This window comes from Psammomys obesus, unplaced genomic scaffold (genome assembly GCF_907164565.1).
Source record: "Psammomys obesus unplaced genomic scaffold, mPsaObe1.curated_primary_1811, whole genome shotgun sequence".
NCBI lineage: Eukaryota > Metazoa > Chordata > Mammalia > Rodentia > Muridae > Psammomys > Psammomys obesus.
This window is the reverse complement of record NW_026595981.1, coordinates 19,569,223-19,596,053: the sequence shown is the minus strand read 5'-3', so window position 1 is coordinate 19,596,053 and position 26,831 is coordinate 19,569,223. Positions and strand designations below refer to the sequence as shown.

At 47.0% G+C, this 26,831-nt stretch overlaps 1 protein-coding gene across 3 annotated transcripts in view; it reads right to left on the bottom strand.

Annotated features, from left to right (window-relative positions):
- The window catches only part of Fam117a (family with sequence similarity 117 member A), a 41,682-nt gene extending 27,804 nt beyond the window's left edge, over window positions 1-13,878 (bottom strand). Inside the window, exon 1 of one of the 3 annotated variants that reach the window (XM_055619466.1) lies at window positions 13,678-13,878. In XM_055619466.1, the coding sequence (XP_055475441.1) occupies window positions 13,678-13,873 (196 nt within the window). In that variant the 5' untranslated portion in view covers window positions 13,874-13,878. Of the gene's footprint in view, window positions 1-553; window positions 566-13,677 lie in introns of those variants that run through there. The other 2 variants (XM_055619467.1, XM_055619469.1) reach the window with 2 other exon arrangements.
- Window positions 13,879-26,831: the final 12,953 nt, after the last annotated feature.

Genomic DNA, 26,831 nt, shown 5'->3' with positions numbered 1-26,831 from the left:
TGCCCACCTTCTCCCGAGCAGATATAGTGCTCAATTTACCTGTGTCTGGCCACAGCAGAAGGTCTGGTCACATGGCTAGGCAAGCTGCAGTAAGCAGCAAACATGCTTAGGAGCACAGAGGGCACACGGGTTGCTGGCTTGGATTCGCTACAGTTCGCTAGCTTGGACTCTGACAGAATTCACTGCACTTAACTTTGGTTTTTGATTTATTCTGGGCTGGGCTAGGGTCACATAACAAGGAACAAGGGCTCAGTTAGGCTCCTCAGAACCAAGAATGTCAGTCACTGAATCTGCTTGGCCTCATTGGTGAAAGCCTGTGGGGAGGTGTTTGAGGGAGCAGTTTAGTAGTAGGGCATTTGTCTGGCATGGCTGAGGCCCTGGGTTCAATTCTCAATGCTGCCAAGAGCAAAAACAACAACAAAAATGTGTGTGGACGATCTCGTACCACTTGCAGAAAGCCTGGATCATCTCCTCGCTCAAGCTCTATTTCACAACCCCAACATCACACAAGAGACAACACAAAAGCTCTGCATCCCACACCACGACTCCCTACCTGGGCCCTGACCTTCTGGGATTGAGCTGGAAACCAGTGGCAAATTACCATACTGTGCCTTGGCTATGGAAAAACCCCAGAGTGTGCTGGGCGACATTCCAGGGCAGCCCCTGCTCTGGAGTCCTGGTCTTTGCCAGTCGTTCAGATTTCCGAAGAGAGGCACAGAGGTGATGCAGTGCCTCCGGGCTGAGCCAGCCTGAAAAGCAAGGCTAGATGGCCCCAGTTTCCAGAGCCTTGACAACCGCAAGCAAGTGGCCTCCTAACAGAAGGCTGTTCCCCGGTTACCTCTCCACGGGCAGCTTCCAGAGGCTGAGGGGAGGTGACACACCAGACCTCCTCCCCCAAGCTGCTTCACGGTAATGTCACCTCCTATAAGTAAAGAAAAGGCTAATCTTACCGACACAAAAGGATAATTGGACCCAGGAAAACAGTATGGGATATTATCACCCACATGTCCTAACGCAGCTCCTGAGACCCAGAAGGTGAGTCCAGGTTAGCCCTTTGGAAGCAGACAGCGATGTATTTGCACAATGGCTCCCACACAGACATCTAAGCTTCAGACAACCCCCTGGGAGGTGGAGGGGGGGCAGCTTTGGGATAGGGTACAACCAGAATAGTGGAGGACATGGGCAGATACATAAAGAGGATCATGGATCTATAGAACCTGATTGTTTCCCAAGGGCAAGCAATTGGGGACACATGGTGGATGCCCAAGGTCTACTTCACACAGCTGTCTGGACCATAAAAAAAAAAAACAAAAAACCCTTTAAGGACAGCTTAATTACAGCCAGGTTAATCAAACGCACATCAGCAACAGTAAGCACCAGAGATAAAGGATGCATACCAAAACTGAAGATTTTCAGAAAACTGCCTTTAAAAAGAACAAAAATATTTATTTCTTATTTTTAAGCACTGGCGTACTTGTGTGTTTGTGTGTGGGGTTGTGTACGTGTCCACAGGCGCCTGTAAAGGCCAGAAGAGAGCGTTGGGACCCCTGAAACTGGAGCTACAGGTGGTTGGGGGCTACCCAATGTGGGTACTGGGAACTGGATTTGGCGTCTCTGTAAGAGCAGCAAGTGCTCTTAACCTGTGCCATCTCTCCGGCCACAGAAAACTATGCTACATAGCAGAGTCACATGCGGTGAGATACAATCTGCAGTCCCAGCAATCAGACAGCGGAGGCAGGAGGACGGCAAGCTCTACAGTAGCCTGGGCTACACGGTAAGAATCTGGCTCAACTGACCAGAATAAGTAGACTAGGGTTCACTCATTCCCTGCAGCATAAGCAAAAATGACAAGAATGATTAAATGTCTTTAAGGAGCACGGCCAGATGGCTGAGGTGCTGTGGAGAGAGAGGAAAGGGTAGGATACAAGGTCTGCCTGTTCCTCTAACTCTGCTTAGCAATCCCAGACCCAGCCTCCTTGGGCCTGGGGTTAAGGGAACGTTCTAACTCCTGCCCCACTTGGTGCAGTGTCCGGCACTAAAACCACACAAACTCCCCTGGGGCCTACCATATTCACAAGGCAGAGGGTACAATAACTGCCTCGGATATGGCACAGAAGAGCCATCTGTCCTAGGCCCCATAACCTGACATCACTTTCTACGCCAACCCTGCGGATTTGCCCCTCTGTGCTCTCCTCTGAAAGCAAATGAGAAGTGGCTCTGGCACAGAGGAGCCTTCCAATTCCACGTACTTTAAAAAATGAAGAGCTCAGGTGTCGAGCAGAGGAGCATGGTACGGGTGTTTGTTTCATATCCAAGAGAGGAGGCACGTTCCTGCAGAAGACGCTGGACACACAGGGCACGCTCAGAGTGGCGGCACGTTGGGGCAACCCTGTCCATTATGCTGGATCAGTGCGGAGCAGGGACTGCATCTGCAAACACACAAACTGGTGCCCAGTCCATTTCCGGGGTCTCATGCCAGTTTTGCCCAGCTGGAGAAGGACAAGCTTGCAGGCTCTTGAAAGGTCATCTAACATAGAGGCAAAACCCTGGCTCCAACCCAGCATGTTATGCAAACTCAAAACAGGTCCCATAACTTCTCAGGTATCAACTGTTCCATCTGTTAAGTGGGGAGAACAAGAGATGTTACAAACAAGGGAGGAGGAGCCTGACAGTCAGAGCGGTCTAGTGTTTACTGGCTAAACGTTTTTTTTGGAAATGATCTGAAACTGGTTGTTCCAAGAGTGAGTACACGGGACACATACATAATCTTTACTTAGATTTGCCTGCTAGCACGCATGCCATTTGGTTTACTGATCGCTGGCTGTCGCGTGCATTTCACACCCACCCACATACTTAACACCAACATGTTCACTCAACAAACAGAGAGAGACTTTTATTTCTCGAAAGGAATAGGCAATGACAAAATGAAAGGCTGGAGATGAAGAGAAAGGAAAAGGAAGTCTTGCCAACCAGTGAGGGCTTTCGGACTCTGCTCCTTCCCCTATAAACAGCAAGCACTCAAATGTTCTGTTTTACGTGGACAGTGACCACACAGTTCAGACGAGTTACATAAACTGGTATAGTCAGTTTCTGTCTCTTTCTGTGTTGTGGTGTGTATGTACTTGTGTGTGTGTGTGTGCACATGCATGCACAAGTGGAGGCCAAAGTCTCCCTCAGTTGCTTCTCTACTGAATTTTAAATTATTTTGCTTAGCCAGGTGTGGTGGCACACGCCTTTAATCCCAACACTCAGAGGAGGCAGAGGCAGGCAGATCTCTGTGAGTTTGAGGACAGTCTGAGCTACAAAGTGAGTCCAGGAAAGCCAGGGCTTGTTATACAGAGAAACCCTGTCTCAAAAAACAAAACAAACAAACAAACAAAAAATGTTTTGGATTTGGGGACAGGATCTTACAATGGAGCCTTGGCTGTCCTGCAACTCAAAGAGTTTTGCCTTCCTCTGTCTCTCAAGTGCTGTAATTAAAATCATGCTCCACCACACTGAAACTTAATTTTTAAAAATTATTTGGGGGGGGGGGGAACTACAGGGAACAGCATGCCATGGTGTGCACGTGGAAGTCGGAGGACAACGTTCAGGAGTCAGTTCTCTCCTTCAACAATGGGATCTGGGGACTGAAGTCAGGTCAAGCTCGGGAAGCAAGCGCTTTTACCCACTGAGCCATCCTACCAGCTCTACCTCATTTCTGAGACATGGTCTCTCACGAAACCCGAAGCTCACAGATTCAGCTGGGCTGGCCGGCGTAGGAGCTCAGAGATCTATCTGGGGATCTCAATCAGGGTCTCAGGCTCACACAGCGCGCACTTTACCGACTGAGCCATCTCCTAGCCCTTCCTTCTTTCTTGTTGTTTTTTACTCAAAGACACCAAACTTACGAAACAAACAACAACAAAACATTATATAAACGGAAACAACTTTATTATACAGAAATGTCCTTTATAATATTTGTTAAAATGAGATTTTTTTTTGCCTTACAAGGTTGGGTAGTAACTGCAAAAGAAAGTTTACATACAAGCATACAAACATTAGGATATGACATAATTCTATAGAGACAGGAAAGTGATCCTGTAGAGGAAATTAGTAACTCCAAGAAGCCGGCCAGGTGATACTCACTAGATGGAGATTTCACCCATAGTTCAAGCCTCTGCTGTCCCCACTACTGGGAGCCACTAAATACAAGGACCCCGCTTCCAGTTAGCCAAGAGCAAGATGAGGGACATGCTTTGGCCGACTGTGTGCTCCAGGCTTCTTTGCCATCAGGGATGTGGAAGTGGTGGTGCCAGGGGTTGGCCACCATGGAGGACTAAGTTGTTTTCATGGCACCTGATGACCACTTGTGCCCACGCCCTGCCATAAGAACCCACTATCCACATCTGTCCTCGCCCCACCCCCCAGCCCCCCCGCACTGGGTGCTTTTTATGGTTTCACATGGTCACACATAAGAAAGGTACCCTCTCTCACAGGCATCCCTCAGGCACGTCTTCCTCACATGATTCCAAACTCAGGATCCACAGCCATGAGGGAGGAATGTCAGTGTGCCGCCAGTTCCCTGCCTGTCCCTGATGAGTTACTTACTCCCGATGGTAACTGCCTATCTCAGAACAGCCAGAAACATTAAAAGGCCACCACCGCCATACCACACATACGTGCCACCATCTTCCCACTATCTGCCAATCTATAGTTCGCAGGATAAGTCCAAGGTGTGGGCAAACCCACTGTGTGCAAACCTTGGAATGCTGAAAGAGCTGACTTATCTTTGCAGCCCATTTCCAGTTCTCTTTTTAATCAGTCTACCAGATGCACCTTGTGTCTGAACTACAGATATACAAACAAAAGGGAAGCAAAAGCTGGGGATGCGGGAGGCCTGGGATGCCATGCCCGGGATCAAGCTCACAACAGACTTCCATGTGTGGGAAGAGACCTTTGCTGAGTCGAGCAAAAGGGCTTTGCCAGTCACATGGCTGTGGGCAAGTTCTTTTCTGGGTCTCAGTTTCCCTACCTGCTAAAACAAGGAAACCCATCCTCAGCAGCAGGACAGCGTGAAGGCAGATGTAAAGACGTGTGAGTGCCAATCATGAGCAGCAAGAGACAGACAAACGAACACTGTCAAAACAAAGCTATTTTAAGTCTCAAGTTCTCTGAACAATACAGGTGAATTCGGGGGCCTCTCAGATTTGGAATTCTCAGCCTCTTACTATGGAAACAGCTCTTGATTGCTTTTCTGCTGCAAATGCAGAGTGGCTCGTGCGACGGCACCACAGAGAAAGCGCCCAGTGCTTCCTTCGGGTTAAGAGGTGCTTGTCCCCCAGGAGGTGGCTCCCACGGCCATCCTCTCCCCTCTCCCTCCACGCTATGCTGTATTCACTACAGAAGCCTCTGGCTACACGTCCTCTATCATCTACGTGATCCACACTTGCCTTCCCACCTACCGAGTCCTCTGTAATATCTGCTGGGCATGAATTAAGCAGTCCCAGGACAGCCTGGCAGGTTTCTGCCCAGCTATGGCTGCGGGGCAGGGAATGCACGTGTTATCAACAGTGGTTCTCTCGAAGCCATGTGGGGCGATCAAACAGGCTCAGGGAACTCTCAAGTGGAGGGAGTATAAAAGAGGGTGGAGGAAGGAAAGAAAGGAGAAGAGAGAGGAGGGAGGACCATTGACGGAAGAAGGGCTGTCTGGCCTCCTGATCGCATGTCCACTTTGTTCAAAGTCACACCCAGCTGGGCAGGTTTGTTAAACCATTTTGTCTAAGTCACTAGACCCGGGGTTGGAAACAGGGCAACAGACTGGATAGCAGTCTAAACGTCCAGGGTTTGGACAGTGATCATGAACACCTCTCTCTCCTACCTTTCCCCACTAAAGAGAAGGAACAGCCATACCTGACGTTAGGGGATGGTGCCTGGCAGGGGGAAGGGGGCTTTCAACCTGATCACACTTGGAAAAGCTACCCTAGGGTTCCGCTAGTGATTCTGCCACCAGGCCTAAAATGCCACTGACTAATTTTGCAATTCCTGCTTTCCCTTGCTGTACAGTACAGCACGACCAAAAACCTGGTACTGGTTTGTCTGGTGTGAAAGGACACTGGGCACTCCGTCTCCTTGACCCATCAACCACACCTACTTCTAGGCCAACAGCCAGGTAGCTCAAACTGACACTCCACCAAAATCCTTCACATTGTCCATTTCCATGAATCCACGTGGTGACTGTCCACATTTTCCCCCTGGCTTTAAATGTGTTTGGAAGAGAACCTACAAGCCTAGCAACGACTTCCATGGAAATGCAACATCTCGACCACCAGCTGCACTTGAAGCCCAAAAGCCAGGATCAAAAGTGATTTAAAGATAGAACACTGGTGCTTTGGGGAGCAGGCAGGTTGTCCTGCAAGTAACTGAAAAGGTAATCTATAGGGGGACCAGAGCGTATGGGGACCAGGAGTGGGAAAGGCCCTTTCACATGGGCCTGTGCGGGAGGTGTGGCTCCCTTCTACACTCCACTGCATTTCCAGCAACTCAATCCAACAAGTATTTATTGAGCATGACACTCCCCATCAGCCCCAGGCCCTCCCTCAGTAAAAGCACTCAAATCTGTTCAAGCTGTGGGGTGGGTTCCTCTGCCCTTGAAACACGAGGTACCTGCTTCTTAAAAAGGCACACACACAACTTCCAGGATGGGGCAGAATGAGCTACAGAGATTTGAGAACACTCCCGACTAGACAAGACTACAGCAATGGCACTCTGTGTATGGGGGTGTGGGTGGGGGTGGGTGCTTGTACGCACATGTATGCACTGTTGGGGACAAACACAAAGTTTTGCACATGCTAAGCACACGCTTTACCACTGTGCTATATCCCAGGCTCCAAAAGGTATTACTTTTGAAGGAGAAAGGAGAGAAGACAATAGACACCTATTTAACTTTAGGGAAAACACACTGGCCAACAGGAAGGAAGGAAGGAAGGAAGGAAGGAAGGAAGGAAGGAAGGAAGGAAGGAAGGAAGGAAGGAAGGAAGGAAGGAAGGAAGGAAGGGATATTCAAAACCCTGTAGTTCTATAATTAGCCTTAACACACACTGACTATTCCTTTATTCTGTGCCTTCTCCAGCTTGCATTTATAATTCATTTGCTTGTGGATCTGATAGCACCTGCTTTCAGAGCGGTGTGTCAAATCCTACCTTTGACCTTAACACCTCAGTGCTCTTCTGAAGGTTGTCATTTCAGATCATGGGATAAGGGTCTTAGGTGGCAGAGCTGCTCGCACACTAACCTGTTCCCTAACAAGATGGTTCCCTGGAAAACGCTGCCTGCCATTAGCAGATAAGGAGCTACGGTCAGCGATGGGGGTGGGGGTGGGGGTGCCCTAAATTTACGACTTTGCCCTGCAGAATACTGTCCATCTTTTAAGATGACACATTCTGGCAGCCTCCAATAGAATGCACCCACAGTTCTTAATCATGGCCCGACTGCATGAGAGCAATCAAATCCCTTAGAAGAATCTTCCCAGGCTTCCACACGCCCCTTTTAATAGGGAGGTGGAAACACAAACTGCTAATGTGCAGGCGGGTGAAGCCTGAGGCACTCCAGCCTCCCCCTATGTCAGCTGTCTCGGGCCCATGAGCGAATCTGTAGACCTGTGTGCCTGAACAGGGCAGGGTAAGTGTCTGTACATGGCCAAGACTTCGGTTCCAGGTTCCCTGGGGCTGGACTTGCAGTTTTCCTATTATGAAATACTCCGATAGCGTTCTTTTAAGTTCACTTAAGCTGCTCTTGATTGGCTGCGGTACTCCCACGCAGGAGAATCAACTGAAGCTTACTCAGCCCGAGGATAACCATTTAAATGGCTCCAAAGCCAGGCACGCGGCTTCATTGTGACTCTAGGGAGGGAGCAAAGTGCTGGAAAGCTAGGATGTCCAGTGGGCACCGTGAGCTGGAAGTCTTCGTGCCAGCTGTGCCCAGGAACGATAGCCCAGCCGGAGCTCCAGAAGGAACTGGAGCATGGATAATTTATGAACTTCAGATAGTATCCTCAACTCTTCCCTTCCTGAGACCAGGATTTGTTTTTGACCTAACCTTGTGAATAGATTTGGCTAGTGTTTGGTTAATTCATACTCTGCAAGCCAAATAATGGAATCTCTGTGAGGCTGTAACTCAGGCAGAGGAGAAAGCTGAGAACTGTTCTTACTCAGCTCCTCTTGGCTTCTAAGACAGGGAGTAGGACAACTTCCATATCAGGAGGGCAGAAATTCCACATCAGGAAGGCAGAAATTATAAAGTCATCACGAGATTGTCCACACTAGCTTGCTGCCGGGCATCTGTGCTGGTTAATTGTGATTGCCACCTTGTCCGGGTCTAGGATCATGGGAGAAGCAGGCCTCTGGGTACATCTCTGAGGGACTGCTTATACATATTAAGTTAATTGAAGTGGGGAGACCTACCCTGAAAGTCTGGGTGGCACCATTCCTTGGTCTGCCTGGAAAGAAAGTGAGCGCTTTTTCCCTCTCTGCCTCCCTAGTGCAGCCGGGACAAGGGCATCGAGCTCCTACTCTGCGCTTCCCTGTCCTGTTGGGCTCTATCCGTGAACTGCGAGCCAAAATGAACTCCTCCTTCCTTTTTGGTCAGGTATCTTGTCTCAGCGACAAGATAAGTAACAAATATAGTATCCACTTGTCCTGTGAAACAGGAAAGAAACACCAGGTTTACTTTTCCAGGCCTTAAAAGGGCTCCAAGCTGCCCACAGGTAAGACCGGGTGAGACCAGGTAAGACCGGGTGAGACCAGGTAAGACCAGGTAGAACACTTGAGCTAGCATTGTACAGGGCTTGATACACTTGACAGGATCTATTAAAAACTCCAAAGCTAGACCTGTCAGAAAATGTCAGGTCGAGATGTCAGAAGGACTCAGAGTGACACTTGGTAAGAACCTGTGGCAGCTGTTTAATTCTTAACAGTCCTACTAGGATCAAGTGTGGACCTGGGGCCTACCATGTGAATCAGAACATGCTGACTTCAGCAGAGAGTGCAGGCAGAGTTCTCCTGGCTATCAAGCCCACCAACTGCTTTGGCAACACTCGAATCCACTTCGTAGCTATGAAAATTTTGTTTCCTAGAGATCTGTATCTGGACCAGGAAGAACGGTATCCTCTTACCACCAAGCTCCACAGTGTTCTACAGACCTGTGTCACGTAAGGACTTCTCACACTACTGAATGCTGAGCTATCCAAAAACAAACAAACAAACAAACAAAAAACACCCTGAAGAACACATGGTCCCATGTCCCTTTGGGTACCCAAAAGACTGGCAATTGTCCCTGCTAATGACATCCTAGAAACCAGAGGCCCCTGACTTCAAGAAAGTCATCACTGTGGATAAATATTTAAGGGTCAGATGCTTCACAAATGCACTTCATGACCATACCTGGGCCTGGAGCAGCTATGGAAGACAACAGTTAGGAGCATCAGGCTAGGGAAAACCGGAGTGTCGACACTCCCCAAATAGAAGCTGTCTCAACCACGGGTTACAGAACAACTGTGGCTCTTTAAGGATTTTAACTATACCCTCAAGCTTTATTGTACCAATGTGACTCCTTGGCAGAGAAAGTTCCAACTCTATTTTCATCTGTTTGTGGTACCACAGGCCACAAGGATGAGCACTTTCTCTCAGAACCTCTAATACGCAACCTCTTTGCTATGGCTTCATAGCCTTCTAAACACCCGTCCTCCAAGAGCTAAGTTCTCAGAGCCAGGCAAGAAAAGGCCTTTAATAATTAGCGATAACATCACAAGTAGCAGTGTCACCTTATATTCAGGAAACAGCCACTCCGGAGAACACTCCCTATGTCCCTCTGGGGAATCTAGTATTTTAGGGCAGCCATGACTAATACCAGCGCTCACCGATCTGTTTGGAAAACCGAAAGGTAATGAGAAAAAAAAAAAAATTCAAAACAGGAGATAGGCCTCACATGACTTCCATTTAATTTTTAAAATATGTAGTTGGAGTTGTTAGGTTGACAGTAGGGAGCCATCAGGAAAGAGAGGGAACAAATGTGTTTACCAGTTAAGAGTTTATGTAAATTCGAATGAGCTATGTCTACCGAATACATGAGAGCTGACAAGCGTGGGGGTGGGGAATCTGTATGCTACTTGCTGATGATCTGCCACAGAGACTGAGGACTGACTAGAAACAGATGGCTCCGTTCACCCTAAAACATGAATAAGGGATACCGGATTGCCGCCTTACTCTACTTTAGGGTTTTCTGGAGTGTGCATTACAATTTTTTTTTTTCTTACACTGATTTTTACACTGGAGTAAGTAAGAGTCAGGTGTACTGTTTGGGACAGGATAAACTTTTGTACAATGACTCAACTCTGCCACTGACAGCATGAAAACAGACCTAGCTAATGTCTAAAGAGTGTGGCTGTGTTCCAATAAAACTTTATTTACAAAAAACAGGCTCAGAGCCAGACAGAACCTACAGGCTATAATTACCAGCTCCTGGTTTAAAAAGGTTCTGGTGGAGTCTGGTGGTTCCCAGGCAGCATCTGGTTTCCCAGGTTTGCTGGAGAAATAATTAGCAAAGTTTAATTAACTGTTATCTTCATGGGGCAGGAGATGCGGATCTGTGGAAATGTTTGTGTAGCATTCGCAAAGCCCTGAGTTCAATCCTTAGCACCACAAAATAAACAACAAAACTAGTGTTTCCATTCTAGGGATATGGAGAAGGAAAGAAACACTTAGGATAGATAAGACTGGAACCCAGAAGGAAAAAAAATCACTCCCTATTCCTGTTTTATCCATCATCATTAGGTTCTGGAAGAACACAAAAGTTAGCAGCCTGGAACTGGCTTCGGACATACACACACAAAAAAAAGAATTTACTTCAAGGGGCAACTGTATTGAGAAATTATATCCTGCGAAAGTTTCCAGTGGCTCTTAGCTTTCTTAGAATTGGTCTTCGTTTCTCTCTCAGCTCTTCCAGCTCCAGCTCATAAAAATAAAGCCATCCCTTCTGGATGAACAGTCAAGGAAGGTAAGGCCACTCTTTGCACCAGAACCCTTTACACAAGGCCTAATCTATCTTGTCAGGAACACAGCAGGGTGCATGGCAAGAGATAACTGCACAGGCAGAGTATTACATCATTGGGGATGGGAAACAGAACAGTGACGACACTTAATTGTTCCTGAAACCCAGTCCCAGCTCTAACAGTTGTGTTTCTGGGACCTGTTTAGGGAGCTCATTTTAAAACATGACAGAATAAAAATGCAAGAGGCCCTGAAATTCTGAAACCTGTAGCACTGGTTTCAGACCAATCTGGGTTTGCTCTTTGAAGCCTGAAACGGCAGTGGGCTCTCCCTAACAGTGCTCTCGCAGTAGCTCGGTGCAGCGAAGAGCAATGGGCACGGCAGTAGTACACACTTTTTACAGGGCCTTTCCTGTGCCAGGCACTCTTGAACTCAGTTAGCTCTTATGATATGGATGCTGCTGTCCACAGAAGAAAGGGAGTCCAGAGACTTCCTCAAGAGTATGCCAGCTAGTAAATGGAAGAGCCTGTATTCAAAACCCAGATTACTAACATCATTCTTTTCAGAGTCTGTGACAGAAAAAAAAAAAAAAATCCCTGTTACATGTCTTAATGTCCTCAAGGAAAAGTCCTGCACACTTCCCAAGACATAGAAGTAACAGAAATAACCTAAAGATACATGAAGGTGAGGCTCTCAGGCACAAGCCAAAAACCAGGGACATTTCCTTCCCCTCCCCCCTTTAATGTTTGGCCACAAAGAAGACCAATGGGCTCAGGCTACTGTTTCCTCCCTCTCTCCTACCTACTGAAAACCTAACGATAATCCTACCCCATAGGCAAATGTCTTTTGAATACCTCTGGGATATTAACAGGTGGAGAAACAATGGACCAACCAAATACATAATGCAGGAACCCATTCAATCTGCCCCAAGTCGCCTGACAAGTTACACAGACCTCTGGTTTCCTGTTTTCATCTGTGTCTTTAGAGACCCTGACCCTACAAAAGGAGCTGGCCCAGTAAAGAACCCAAGCCTCCGAGGTGCTTTCCCTTTTAATGCCAGCTCTGTAAGAATCACAACACCACTGCTCTTAAAACGATTGCTAAACAACGTCTAACCACTGCACAGGCGAGGCTCCTATCCATTCCTACCAAAAGGTTCTGGGGCTTGCTGCTCCCACTTCCCTGGGTTTCAACAAAGCCCACACAAAAACCAACAGGTTTGTAGCCTTGTGGTTTGCTTTATAGTTGATGATAGGCATGAGTTTGTCTGGGCATTGCCTTCTTCTACACCACCAGATTCTACACATACTTTGACTACTCGGTCACCATCTTGCTACCAGATTTGACCAAGTTCTGCGTTCCAGGATGTGAGACTAACACATACAATGAGATCCAAATAGACTTGGCTTTCTACCTCAAAGACCTGATGAATCCCATTCGTATCTAGCAAGACTCTTGTTAAGAGAATACCTTCAGGAAGGGAATATGAAACATCCAAGCTTAGCTTACCGTAATCTGCAAAAACCTTAAGAGACTGGCTTAGAGAATGTCACATTAAAATGGCAGGGACCATAACTTCTGTACATTTGGTACAAACTTAGGCTTAGGACGTGTGCAATGATCCTGTCACATCTGGTGTGAATCAAACGCAAACTTCACTTTTAACTTACTGCCAACCTCCTCATGCAAGTAGGTTCCTTTTCCGTTCCAAAGGGCCTGCATTTGCGGGTCCCATCCCAGCCTTGGGTGTGAAAGAAAGGTTAAATTTGCTCCACCCTAACTTCCCCACACCCACCACATCAAGCTGCTATTAAGAAACTGCTTCGGCGCTGTTCAGAAAGTGAGGTGTTTGCCACAGCATACTTGATTGTAAGTACTCCACTCACTACCACGTTGCCTGGGAATGCTCAGGACAAAACCACCTTCGGAGGAGGCAGGGTGCAAACTGCCCAACTCCTGTTCATAAACCCACACGCATGGGATAGCTGGAAGGAGACAGCCATATTAAGCAGGTCAAAGAGAGGGGAACACAACTTCTGGGTTACACCGCGAGGAATGTAGAAAATCGGGAACAGAGGTGCGTTTGCACGGCAGTAAAAGCCGTTAAACTAACTAACTTATTCCAACGGGCTGGGTTCAAATCATCTCCTGGAAGAGGCATTATGGGGAGCGCACGTGAAGTGGTGGAGAAAGGAACTCAGAGAGCCATTCAGAGCGAGGCTGGGGCCAAACTCAAGCTGGAGAAGTAACACATGGCTCCACCCGGCTCTCTTCCATGCCCCTCCCCCTCGCCCGAGCAGGCGTCCAGCGCCCACCGGCTCCCAGGGAAGCCCTCGGCTGCGGGAGCCCACAATACTCCCTGCACGCACCCCAGCCCTTCTCACTCCGCCCGGGCGGATGCTCCGGGCCACTTTTCGGTTACGCCCCCCAACCCCCACCCAAAGTTAGCTTCCATCTGCCAGGTCCCTCCCCTCACCTCCCAGACCGGACTCCCGGCACTCTCCGTCCGGGGCTTGCACCTCACGCTCGCAGCTGCTCGCCTCCGCTCCCTCCGCCCTCCGCGAACTCTTGTGCGCCCCCTTTTCCCCTGCCTCGCCTCCCGGCCACCACCAACCCCCTCTCAACTCCTCTCCAGACCCTCGCCCCGGCTCACCTGCGCGGCCACCCCCGTCCCGGCGCTGGTGCGGCTGCTGCAGCTGGAAGGGGACCGTAGCCCTGAGTGGCTGCAGCCCGGCCCGGGGGGAGCCAGCGGGCGCCGGTGGAGAGCAGCCCCGCCGGAGACCCCCCGCCCCTCCGCGCCCCGGCCCCCAGGAACCTCCGCCTCTGCCGCCCGCTGCGGCCCCGGACATGGCCCACCCCGCTACCTGCCGCCTCAGACCCACGGCGAGCCCCACACAGCCCCCAGCCCCGGCCGCCGCTACTTATCTGCCCTACGGGCGGAGACCGGCCCCCTCGACTTAGAGTTTCAATTGGCCTGCCGAGGTCCAGGACCTCCCCCCGAGCCAATCTACGGCGGGGGCTCTTCTTTTTCAGAGGGTGATTGGTCCGGGTGCTCAGCCATCACCACGAGACCCCACCCTCCCGCTTTTCTTTTTTTTTTTTTTCCCTTTTCTTCTTCTTCTTCTCCACCCCCCCACCAATGTCCTTAAGGCTGCCGATTGGTCCTTCCGATAGAGGGCTGGTTCTCCAGCACCGCCAATGAGAAGGCTCAGAGAGGAGACTCGTCACACCCAGGCCCAGGTAGTATGCAAATATATGCCACGTGATATAAGGCTGTGCAGGGGGCGGGGCTGAACGTGGATTGGACTCAAACACTAAAGAAATCTTTATAGTGGGGTAGTATCAAACTCCTAAGCAGTTCTGGAGGGGCTGAGGAAGCCTAACTTCAAAAGCCATTACGTTTAGTTTAACCTGAAAACATTGGTTTTCAATTCTCATTGAAAGTCCATTGCTGCTGGCAAACTCCAAACTGAGGTACTATGCATTTATACAACGTTTGCCTATCCTTTGCGAGAGCTTTGCATTAAATTCGTACACTTAATGGCTACTTTGCCTCACATGACACTCATTTGTCTTCTTCGTTTCCAAATCCCTTCCTGAAGCTGGTCCAATCTCAACAAAAACAGCTGCTAGTCTGTAAATTAACTTGAGACTTTAAAAGGGAGCTGGGAATTTCCCTACAGAGCCATCCATTGTAAGTCTACCGAGCAAAACAAAGTGACTGATAAATCTGCCTGAGTTTGATAGTGGCTCCATTAGGAAATCTTGGTCTTCCCAGCTCAGTTGCTCTCTGACCTACAAGTCAAAGACCATATGGTCCCCAAAGAGAATCCTTGCAGTTGTGAAAATTTATGAGATATATAATTATATATATATATATATATAATTATATATATATATATATATATATATATATATGTATATATATGAAGGCATTTTCAGGGGAAAAACAGCATTTAAGACATTATTAAAACTATTGCTTCTCAAAAAAAAAAAAATGGATTACCCTTGCTATTTTGTTCTATATATGGAAAAAGACACAAGTCAATCAACCCTGGACTGTCTGTGAGAAGGGACCATCCAAGTAATTGGATAATTCCCTTTAGATTTATATTTAGTTATGAATTCTAATTTTGACCTTGCTACTGATTTGTCTTTCTATTTCAGTCTTTGCCGAGTTTAGTGTTAAAAGAAAGGTATTCCCTTGAAGCCACACTTACTAATCAGGGGAAAGGAAGTAAGCTGGGAGTGTGCTGTGAGGGTACCTTGGGATTAAATACTGAAAACAGATAGTGCTCAAAGTGGGAATTTGAGGGTTGGCTGGATACTAAAATCAGCCTGTGAACACAAAAGAAATGAACATTCTGTAAAAAGATTTTTTTTTTTTTTTTTGGAAAGACGCAACTTTTATGTTTTAAGGATTTGTTTCGAGATATGGCAATAAAAGAAAACAGTACTCCTTTTCTGGGAAGAGGACAATCTTACCATATGCAGATGGGGAATGAATAAAACCTGATGATCTGAATTAAAACTCAACCATTACCAAATTAACTCAGCTTAAAAAATATGTATCTTATGGCGGGGAATGGAGGTCAGTGGAACACTTGCTTGGCAGGCTCCAAGCCCTAGGTTTGATTTCTGGCCTGGGGAAGGGGAGAGAAAGCAGATTGCATTCTCAATTTCAATTAGCTCAACATTTTCATGCACTTAAAAAACATCCTCACAACTATCTGGACAGGGAGAAACACAAATTCTTCCACAGTATAAGTGGGAAAAATTGGGTTTCAAAGAGCTTTTTGATTCCTATCTCTGCCCTCTGTCAAGACTTCTTCCACTACTTTGTCTCATAGCCTCAGTAATAAAATCAAAACCAATAGCACTTAAAATTCAACAAATCCCTTTTTCCATGCCAGGTACATGTCAAGTACTGTGCATACTGTTTCACTTAGGGCTCGTGACTGGAACGGTGAGTGAGGCTGCTACTACATCCTTTTTACTGAGTCTTTGGAAAGAAGCACCATGCTCAGGGTTATCCTGGAGGCTGACTACGGAGCTGAGCTTTGCTTGATCTCTATGCTTATAAAACTTTCTCATGAACTTTTTTCCTCCAACGAGGTATATCTGGCTGACCCCTGCCTAGTGCTCTACTGCAATCATATCATCGGGTTACTTAATTCTCACTATAGACACGGAATGTAGAAAGTGCAAGTAGGACTGTCTCCCACTCTATAAGAGGGTAGGTCACAGTGGCTTCACCATCTGCCCAAGATCCTTTGGCAGACACAGGATTTACAGCCTAGGTTTTCTGACTCCAGCTTCAAGCACTTTCCCAACTAACACTCAACTTTCTGACCACTGGAACTGCCTGGGAGGAGAAGGGTGAATATTTGTCTGATAATTTATACTATTTTAGGACCCCTCATATGTACATGGATCCTTAGATAGTCTCAGGCAATGATGAGCGCTTTTTATTGGTTGAGTACTTTGAGTGTGTGTTAGTGATAAAAAGCCTTGGACTGAGGGTTTTTGAAGCACATCAGGCAAGTGGCTTCCTCTCCCTGCAAGGATCAACCCTGATCCATCAACCTTACAAACGTCGTAAGAGTAAATTGACACATTATTTTTATAGATGTAATTTTGCCTTGTGGAGAGGAGTCAGATGGTTAGATAGACACAAGGTTTAAACATTTTTTCCAAAGCCAAGGTACCACCAGTGTGGAGGGCCTAGATGGTGGAAAAAGAGTCACTAAAGGTGGCACAAATGAAGAGTTGAATCTTCTGCATCCAGAAAGTTATGGTCTTTCCTGATAAGTTGCTGGCAGAAGACACTGACGTTGACCCTGGCTTGAGGTATAGGAGGCAGGCATGAATATAACTCCTGTCTTCTATTAGGTATCATGCCCAACCAGCTGTCTCTTGTTCACTTCTCTCTACACGATAGCTTCCCCTAGCAAGGGCATGATAGCAGGATAAGGGCCTCATCTGAAGACTGGCCCTTGTCTGCTTCTACTACAGAAAGAGTCCACAGTCAAGGCACTGGAGAGGCTGCATGATGCTGAGGGAGAGGCTTCCCTTCTTGCTTGGTATTGTTTTTCACTGTCATCCTTATCTACGTCGTTGCCAGTAATTCATTCTTCACAGATTTGTTGACGTGACTACCGAGTGTCAGACTCTGAACTTACTGAATATCAAAAATGTTCAAGATGGGGTTCCTAGGACCGGGGAGATGGCCCAGTATCTTGACAGCCTGAGTTTGATCCCTGGAACCCACAAAATGGAAGAAGAGAACTGATTTCCACATTTGTCCTCTATACCTCCAGAAGCACATCATCACACACACACACCTACACACACACACTGTTAAAAATAGAAAAAGATGTTGTTCCTACCTTAAAGTTCACAGCACAGCAGGCTCTGAAGCTTGTGCACAGGTATACAGAGGTGGTACAGGCAGGCTAGATGCTATTGCAGTAGGAAATCATGACCTGGTTTCTGCTTTCACAGGCTTTGGGTGAGACATAGCTCAGTCAGTCAAGTGCTGGTGTCAGATGCATGAAGCCCTGGTTTCCATCCCCAGTGCTACATAAAACTGAGTACGGATATATAAACATGCCCATCATCCTTGACTGAGGATGTGCAGGAAGGAAGATTAATAGTTTAGGATCATCCTCCAGCTGTTCGAGAGCAAAAGGCCCTGCTACAAAAAGGAAAAAAGGAAGAGAATGAGTTGGCCGGAGGCAGGTACTGAAAAACATCAGAAGTGGAGAATTCTATACAGCAATAAGAGCAATACTCATTCATCAATTTTACACTAAATTGTTTAAGGTTTTTTGAGACCGGTTCACTATAGAAACATGGATAGTATAAAACTCTGCATGCAGAGCAGGCTGGCCTCTTGGAGATCTGCCCGCTTCTGCCTTGGTCCCAAGTGCTGGGATTGAAGTGTGTACTACCACATCTGGTGTTTAAGGGATGCTGACAGCAAATATATATGAAAGGCCCTTGGTCTCAGGCTGCTCTTGGGCTGGCCATGGCTGCTGCAGGTACTCAAGGAGCTGGAATTATTTCTCCTCAGACATGAGTCAAGATAGCCACTCCTCAAGCAGACTCTCTAAAACTCTGGGGCTTTAGAAGACCCCCGAGGGATTTCTGGGATAAAAGGCTCTGGGAGAAACGATGAGTCAGAGTCAGCAGGAAGGTCTTACCCTAGTGGCCATTGGATCAAGAAAGGATACAGTTGTCAGAGCCAAGCGGAATGTCACAATTCTAAAGGTTCAGGCTCTGCTCCCAGGTATCCATTTATGGCACATATATGGGGATTCCAAATTTCTATGGTTCAAAATATGACAGCCAGTAGCAATTTCTCAGCAGAGACCGGAGAACTCTTGCTAGTCTTCTCTGAACTTCCTGGTAAATGTCTTGTCTTTGGCCCCATAGTTCCAAAATAATTTTAAGCAGATTATAAGTTGATGCAGACACACAGTGTCTCTTTCTGACCTACCTCCTTTCCTCAGCCTCTGTCTGAAATGTCAGGCCTGGCTCCTCGGGGAACTAAATCCTGAGGAAATGGGGTCAGAGCTAAAGGAGCAGTGCAGCCTGAGAGGGATTGGGAAGGAGGGTTGAGGAAATGAATGAGGTTATGAGAACAGAAGTGTGGGGGAGTCCTATCCCTCAGCACCTCTTCCCGTTCTGGTAGCTTCTCTCTCCCTGTATCCCTTCCCTTACTCCCACGGTAACCAGCTGGCCTGGATTTTGACCTTTTATATTCTCTCCGACACATTTTGTCCCTTGCTGTGGCCCATACATTCTGTCTTCTTTGTCAGTTCTTTCTCACATTTTCCTCTCCTTGTGGCCATCAGTCTCTAACTCTCAGTAAGACTCTACTTTTCTTGCTGAACCACAACTGCTTTTAAAGATATCCTTATCCTTAACAAGGAAGGATACAATAGAAATGTTCAAATAAGTAAAAAGTAAATAGAGGATGAAAGACCCTAAAATCCTAGAACATTGGGATGCCTGTTGGAACTCAGTAAAAATACAATTTACATTTTTTTTGTTGTTGTTGTTATTTTATTTACTTGTTTGAGATAGGGTCTTAGTAGATAGCCTTAAACTCTTGATCCTCCTGCCTCAGCTCCCAGTGCTGAGATCATATACCTGTATTACCATGCTCAAGATTCAGGGTACATGTTTTTTAAGGATGTAGTTGCATTGTTTTAAGAAGTAATTAGAGGGCTAATGGGATGGCTCACTGGGTGACTTACTTTTCCATTACCATGACAATACGACCAAGACAAGTGATAAAAAAAATTTTTTTAAAGCATTTAATTTGGAGGCTTAGAGTCCATGACCATCATGGAGTGGAGGACGGCAGCAAACAGGCACAGTGCTGGAGCAGCAGCTGAGGGCTCACGTCTGATCCGGAAGTTCCAGGCAGAGAGGGAGCAAAGCAGGAATTGTGTAGGTTTTTGAAACCTCAAAGCTCACCCTCAGTGATCCACCTTCTCTAACAAGGCCACACCGAATCCTCCCCAAACTCTTCCACCAACTGGGAATCAAGCATTTAAATTCATGAGCCTATGGGGCTGTCCTCATTCAAACCATCACGCTGGCTTGAGTAAGGCTCCTGCAGCCAAGCCTGATGACTTGAGTTTACTCACTGAGACCCACATAATGGAAGGGGAAAATAATTCTCACAGATTATCCTCTGACCATCACACAAGTGCCCCAGTGAGTGTACACACACACAGACACACACAGACACACAGACACACAGACACACACCATAAATGAAATTTTTAAAATGTAAAGAAGTAATTATATGCCAAGCTTGGCACAGCAGGCCTATAATCCTAGATTCTTAGGAGACTAAAGCAGGAAGATTCCAAGTTCGAGTGCTGCCTGGGATACAGGGTGAGTTTCAAGAAAGCCTGGGCAACTTAGTGAAGCCTGTCTCAAGAAATAAAGAAAAAGAGGCTGAGGATACAGCAGAACAGTAGCCTAACATGTGAAACTCCGGATTCAGTCTCCCACGACCACAAAAAGACAAACATGATTAGGGATACACTATGGATCTGATACTTAATTTAAAAAAGAAAATAAACAGGCTGTGCATGCCTTTAATTCCAGCACTGGAGAGGCAGAGGCAGGAGGATATCTATGTGTTCTAGGCCAGCCTGGTATGCAGAGCAAGCTCCAGGACAGCCAGGAACCTGTCTCAACAAGCAAACGAACAAACAAAAATGGATGTATTTTCTTTTGCGTATTATGCCTGAAAAAAATTATTGAAAGAGATGTCACAGATTCCCTGATTTAAGCCCCTTGTGTTACAGATGGAGAATCAGACACCCAAAAGAAGAACTTGCCAGAGGCCACTAGGCTAGACAGGATAAGCTAGAGGCAGGACGAGGAGACCAAGTTTCCTGCATTCTGTTCAGTGTTGCCTCCAAACACAAACAACCTCTAAAAGAATTTTTTTTTTTTCAAGACAGGGTTTTTCTATGTAGCCCTGGCTGTCTTGAAACTCACTCTATAGACCAGGCTGGCCTCAAACTCAGAAATCCACCTGCCTCTGCCTCCCTGGTGCTGGAATTAAAGGTTGTACCAGGCTCAAGCCAGGCTCTGGCTCAGCTCATTTTTCAAAAGTGTTTTCCTTTCAGGTACTGCTGAAAGGTCATCCTGGCATCGTTAGGTCACTTTGAGAGACTCAAGAACGGACATTACAAACTTAGGATACCTAAGGATACCCAACCCCTCTCAAGATTTACTTACGTGTGTGTGTGTGTGTGTGTGTGTGTGTGTGTACATCTGTGCAGGTGCCAGCAGAGGCTAGAAGATATCACATCCCCTGGAGCTGGAACAAGAGGAAGGTGTGAACCAGTCACTTGATTTGGGTGCTAGGACCCAACCCAGGTCCTCTGGAAGAGTAGCAAGTGCTCTTAACTGCTGAGCCATCTCTCTAGCACCAGCATTTCTCATTTTTGAAAATAGATAAGTAAGCTTCTTAAGAAAACTAAAGGTTATCTTGCTTTTGTTTTATGTGCATAAGTGTTTTCAGTGCATGTAGTTAGGTGCATTGCGTGAGTATCTGGTGCCCTTGGAGACCAGAAAAGGGTACTGGATTGGTTGGCACTAGAGTTACAGACAGTTGTGATCCACCATGCGGGAGCTGAACCCGTGTCCTCTGCAAAAGCACTAATGACTCTTGACCACCGAGCCTCATGTCCGTTGCCTTGTTTTGTTTTTGTTGTTGTTTTGAGCTAGGGTCTCATAGAGCCCAGGCTAACCTCCAGACCATATATAGAGCAGGGGCTGCCCTTGAACTCCAACTGCCACCATGCCCAGCTTAAAACAGGGGTGTCCTGCTCATTACTTTATAGCCTAGCACTGTGACCAGCGTGCAGATGGTAACTCACAGGAAAAGAAATGAAAATACACTTTAGGGCAGGTGATATGGATCAGCAGGTAAAGATGCTTTTGGCCAAGCCTAACAACCCAAGTTCGATTCTTGGAACCCCCACACACGGGAGAAGAAAGCCAAGTTCTGTAACTTGTCCTTGGACCTCCGTTGGTATGAGGTGGCATGCTATGCCCCTCCCCCAAGAGTGCCTAAATGAGATTGCTCAGCAGTTAGGAGAGCTTGTTGCTCTGACAGAGGATCTGAATTCAGTTCCCAGCCCCCACATCAGCTCACTCACAAGTGTGAGTCTAACTCCAGGGAATCTGTATTTTCTTCTAGCCTCTGTGGGCACCCACAGTCACATGCACGTCCTCACACACATGCAACATACATAAAAAAAAAATAATCATTTCCATAAATATACTTTCAGGTTGGGTGTGGTGGTTCGTGTTTTTAATCCCAGCCCTTGGGAGGCAGACGCAGGTGGATCTCTGTGAGTTCAAGGCCAGCCTGGCCTAGCTAAGACAGGACAAATTGTGTCAGTCAGGAAGGCCAACACTGCGGAGAAAACAAAACAAACAAACAAACAAACAAGCCACTATAGATAGGTCCATCATGCTGTGTGGTTTGTGTTGTGTACCTCTGGGAGCCAGCTGGCTTCTAGGACAGCACCCAAGACCTAACTCCTGCCCCAAAGATGAAAGTCTCTGGGGAGGTCACGTAAGCTCAGTACTCTCTCAGGGGACTGTGCAGAGACCAAAAGACATACTTGCTTCACTGTCACTTTAGAGTTCTCTCTGCTCCACCAGTGTTCTCATTTAAATCCTTTACGTGTGCCTTAAAAATGTAATAGCCCCTGGGGCAAAAAGCTACAATACTTTTGAAAGTCTCCATCTGATTTCACATTCAGTCCCTCTCTAACGCTCATACATACCATGCGCCAAGTCAGGCATCAAAATCCTAGCAAAGACAAAAAGTCCCAACAGGGAAGGCTGATTTGAAAGTCTGTCTTTAGTTTGCTTTCCTCTGCGCCCAGAGCTTAGCTCCAGAGCTTGCCTTCAGGACCAGCATCATCCTCTGCAGAAGGCTCAATCCCAGCACCTGAGAGGGTGACTTCCCACCTGATCCCCGTGACTTCAAGGCCAACCTGGTCTACATAGCAAGTTGTAGGCTAACCAGGGCTGCACAATGAGACCTTGTTTTAAAATAAATAAATGAAATCTAAAGGCCTTTGTAATAAATAACTGTGGAGTTGAGATTATAGATTTGTTTACTTATTCGTGTATTTTTTGAGACAGGATCCCACTATGTAGCTTTGACTGGCCTGGAACTTATGATGTAGAGCAACCAAGCTTGCCTCAAACTCATAAAGATCTGCCTGCCTCTGCCTCCCGAGCGTCGGTTTTATCTTTGAGGCTTGATCAATAAGACTTTCCCTTGTCCTGTAATGCCACCTTCTTCATCATCCTTTACTTCAACCTCCACTTCTATTCTGCAAATGCCCCTCAGCTAACCTCGTCAGACCCTGACTATCCTCTCGGGGCTAAGGGGCTTTATAGCCTGCTATCTCATCTCATAGTAGCATCTGGGCACCTTTATTATTTCTCCTAAACATATGTGGATGTGTGTTTGTCGTTTCTCTCTGAGTACAGGGACCTCTGCTATCTTGTTAGCAACAAGTGCAAGCAAGCCATTGTAGCCATCAAAGCTGAGGTGGTGTCACTTAGGTAGGCATTTCTCTAACATTTTTGGTCACTGTTGAACTAAGGCTAAAAGCCCTAAAGACCGAAAGCAGGGAAGGCTCCAAGTTTTGTGAGGCCCGATGCTACTTACTGTTGGTTCTTTTTCTCTTTTCTCCTCTGTGCTCCTCCTCCTTCTGTGTAGGTAAGTGGTCTACCTCTAAGTGACAGTTCCAGACCTTAAAAAAAAAAGTGTGTGTGTGTGTGTGTGTGTGTGTGTGTGTGTGTGTGTGTGTTTGGGGGAGTATGAGTTCATGCATTTTGTGGGTTCACAGGAAGTTGTCAGATGTCCTGCTCTATCATTTTCTACCACTAGGCTGGCAGGCAGCAAGCTCCAGTGATCCTCCTGTCTCTATCTCTACACCCTGACAGTGCTGGAGTAACAGGCACCCAGCTAGCTAAGCCTGGCTTTTTACACAGTGCTGGGGATTTGAACTCAGGCCCCTTGCAAGCATTCTCACCCAGTCCCCAGTCCCAGCCCCAGCTCTTCTTTTTTAAAGAATTGTTTTAGTGTTCCTCTTAAAGAATTTAAATTAAAAGAAAAAAAACTATAAATATAGAATTAGGTGGAGAGCCTTGGAAGGGAACTTTGACACTGTTTCATTAGTTTCTTAGTAAATCTGTTCTGACTGAAAGAATAAAGCCTGCTTACATCCTAGCCAATTCTTCAGATCTGACTGAATTAGGTGCCTATTCCTGGCTTTTCCTGTGGATTTCCTGTACCCAACACATTTATTCCACAAAATGGCTCTGGCTCAACTAAATGGCCTTGACAGCCAAGTCTCTCTGGCTAATGAAAAATCCCAATGTGCTGGGTTACCACTCCTTCTCCTTAGTAACCTGGTGGCATTTAGAATGATGTTGTTTTCAGAGCAGGTGGTTTTTCCTGCTATAGGAAATCTTAGGAAGCGCCAGTCCATTCCACCAGGGGTCCCAGAGAGGACCTGCTTCCATTCACCTTTGGCAAAAGCCTCATAGCTTACAAAGTAGCTTACATTCTATTCGGGTAGGAAGCAGCTTAGTCTTGCTTTTTCCATGGCACTCTGATAATATCACACACACTGGCACCTTTCCTGGAGGTCCCACCCAAAAGTGCTGTCCAATTCTCCGGCCTCCTGAGTTGGCCTGAAGTGTTGAGTCAGAGTACAAACACCAACTCTGTCGATTTCATGGCTCTGAACACACCCAATTCTGAATTTCCCCAAACACGTTAGAGGGCGTAGGATTCTTGAATCAGTGAGGGTATCTCTGACGCCAGGGAAAGGCCAAGGAGCCCCTTACCAATAAGGACACTAAGACCGTCGCTCTAGAAGCAATGGCACCATAACGTCATGGGATAGGTGCCTGTACCACACAGCACAGAAGACAGGAAGCCACTTGCACACATCGTCCCGTTTTACCATCCTGCTGTCTTCGTGATTACTCTCTAGAGCAGGCACTTTTACCCCCAACTCACAGGCTGGGACTACGAGAAGTCAGGACATATACCGATGAGTTTACACAGCTAGAAGTGACAGCATAAAGACCGCTTCACAGTCACTACTCAAGAGGCAGTGTCCTGGGTCAGACAAACCCAGATCTAGAGGTGTACTCCTGACCCAGAGGTTAAGGGTCAGCATTAGGCCATATAGACCACATTAGTCTCGATACAACACAGCTCCCTCTATCCCCCCACACCTAAACTTTCCGAAACTCTGATTTTGTTTATGTGACTCAGAAATTATGCAGGTGAATCCGATTGGGTCTAACTGCTCCCACCCCTGCACCCCCTTAGGACTTTAATTTCTCCTCTAAAATATTGTCATGTGTTTGGTTTGGTAGCTGGGCCAGGGCCAATTCCAATTTTCTCTGAGTTTCCTACCTTGGGGGAGGAGAAAAGAGTGAGGGGGTGGGGATAGAGGCCTCACAGAAAAAAGACCAAGGGAGGTGGCAGGGTGGTGCTACTCTTTAAGGCCTGCCAAAGCGTTTGAGCCAGAACTCTTTAAGAAGCACAGCAGTGTGCCAGGGCAAGTGAGAGAGCTCTTTGTGAGGTCAAAAGAGAAGCCATTAAAGGAAACCCAGGTAAACACTTGGAGGAAAAGAGTGGAAGAGAAGAAAACAATCCATCTGGACTTGAGAGGCAGAGGCAGACAAGTCTCTGTGAGTTCAAAGCCAGTCTTGTCTACAGAACAAGTTCAAGGACAGCCAGGGCTACCCGCAGAAACCCTGCCTTGAAAAAAGCCAATCAAAAAGAATCTATCCAGGAATGACAGTATTAATTCTGAAGCCACTATAAATCAAAAGAGAAAAGGATTTGCCCCTTCATTCTGTCCCCCTATCTTGGACAGCAAAGTAAGAGGACCTCACACCTGACTGGACCAGCAGGGATGCTGGTTGCATGGCTCTCTCCAGAGCCAGAAAACCCTGGCTGCAATGCCTGCTATGCCTGCCAAAATGCTGCTGGGCACAGTGACTGCCTACCACGTCTGCTTGGTAAGTGATGGGTACCCCTGCCTGCTGCCTTTCTCTCTTTGCTCCCTACTTAATGTGTAGCCGCTGCCTGGCAGGGAGCCTCCAAGCAGGGGTTGGAGATCCTCCAGGCAATATTTTAAACACAGTGATTTATGAGCTCCTGGAAGGGGGCTAGGTGGGAGGGCAGAGAGAAGACCCCAGACTAGTTTCCATGAATCCCACTGACAAGAATCAAGGTACTCCTGTTCTTGACGCCTGTGACTTCAGGCCACCTTTGGGACAGGATATAACCTTCCCTATTCCTGGGGCCCAAGACCCTGGCTCTGTATTGACTAAAACCAGTGGAACTGGCAGAGTAAGACTAATGGACTTTTGTGCAAATCCTCAGCCTTGAAATAAGTGAGGCGAGCCGCTCAGTGACTGCTAGTTTTGCAGGATTTATTATTTTTTTTTTTAAGATGAAAGAATTCTTTTGAACCCTCCATGGCTCCAAGAAAAACTATTTGAAATGTCCTTTCTTAGGGGGCCATGGGGTTAAGTGCCAGGGATGGTAGGCTGAATGCCAGGGATGCTGGTTGCATGGATCTTGGGAGCAAGGCTAATGGCATCCCCGCTGTGGACTCGGGAATGCCAGGACCAGGCACTGGTTGCCCAGAGAGATGCAGCCATTTTTACTTCTGACTGAAGGACACCACCTTCTGGGATCTCCCCTTCTGTGGTGGGAAACAGAGCAGCGTATGCCCAAAGGATCAACAGGGCTGGTACCTAAGAGTGTGCAGGCTGGGAAGAAGATCACTTGAGAGCCCAGGATAGTGTGAGACAAGTCAGTGATTGATATTGTTCAGATTTTGGTTCCTGCTGGTGGAGAGAAGATGCATTTTGTGAGAGCTGCATGGTAATTGCCCTTCATAAGGATGATCTCAAAAGGTCAAGGAATGGGTCTTGAATGGCCCTAATGTCCCTGAAACAGTCCATTGTATAGCTATTGTCCACACATGTAAAGGAACTCTTCTTGACCCTATTCATGCTTTTCTCTTTTGGCCCCCAGGGTTTCCCAAGTGAATAATTACATACTACCTTATTCTAGAGCAAAGACTATCTCTTTTTCACATACACACACACAATGGTTCAATACATATTTCTTGAGCTCCTACTATGTGTCCAGTATCATGCTAGGTGAGTGGGACATATAGATGAATTACACCTATATGTCTGAAG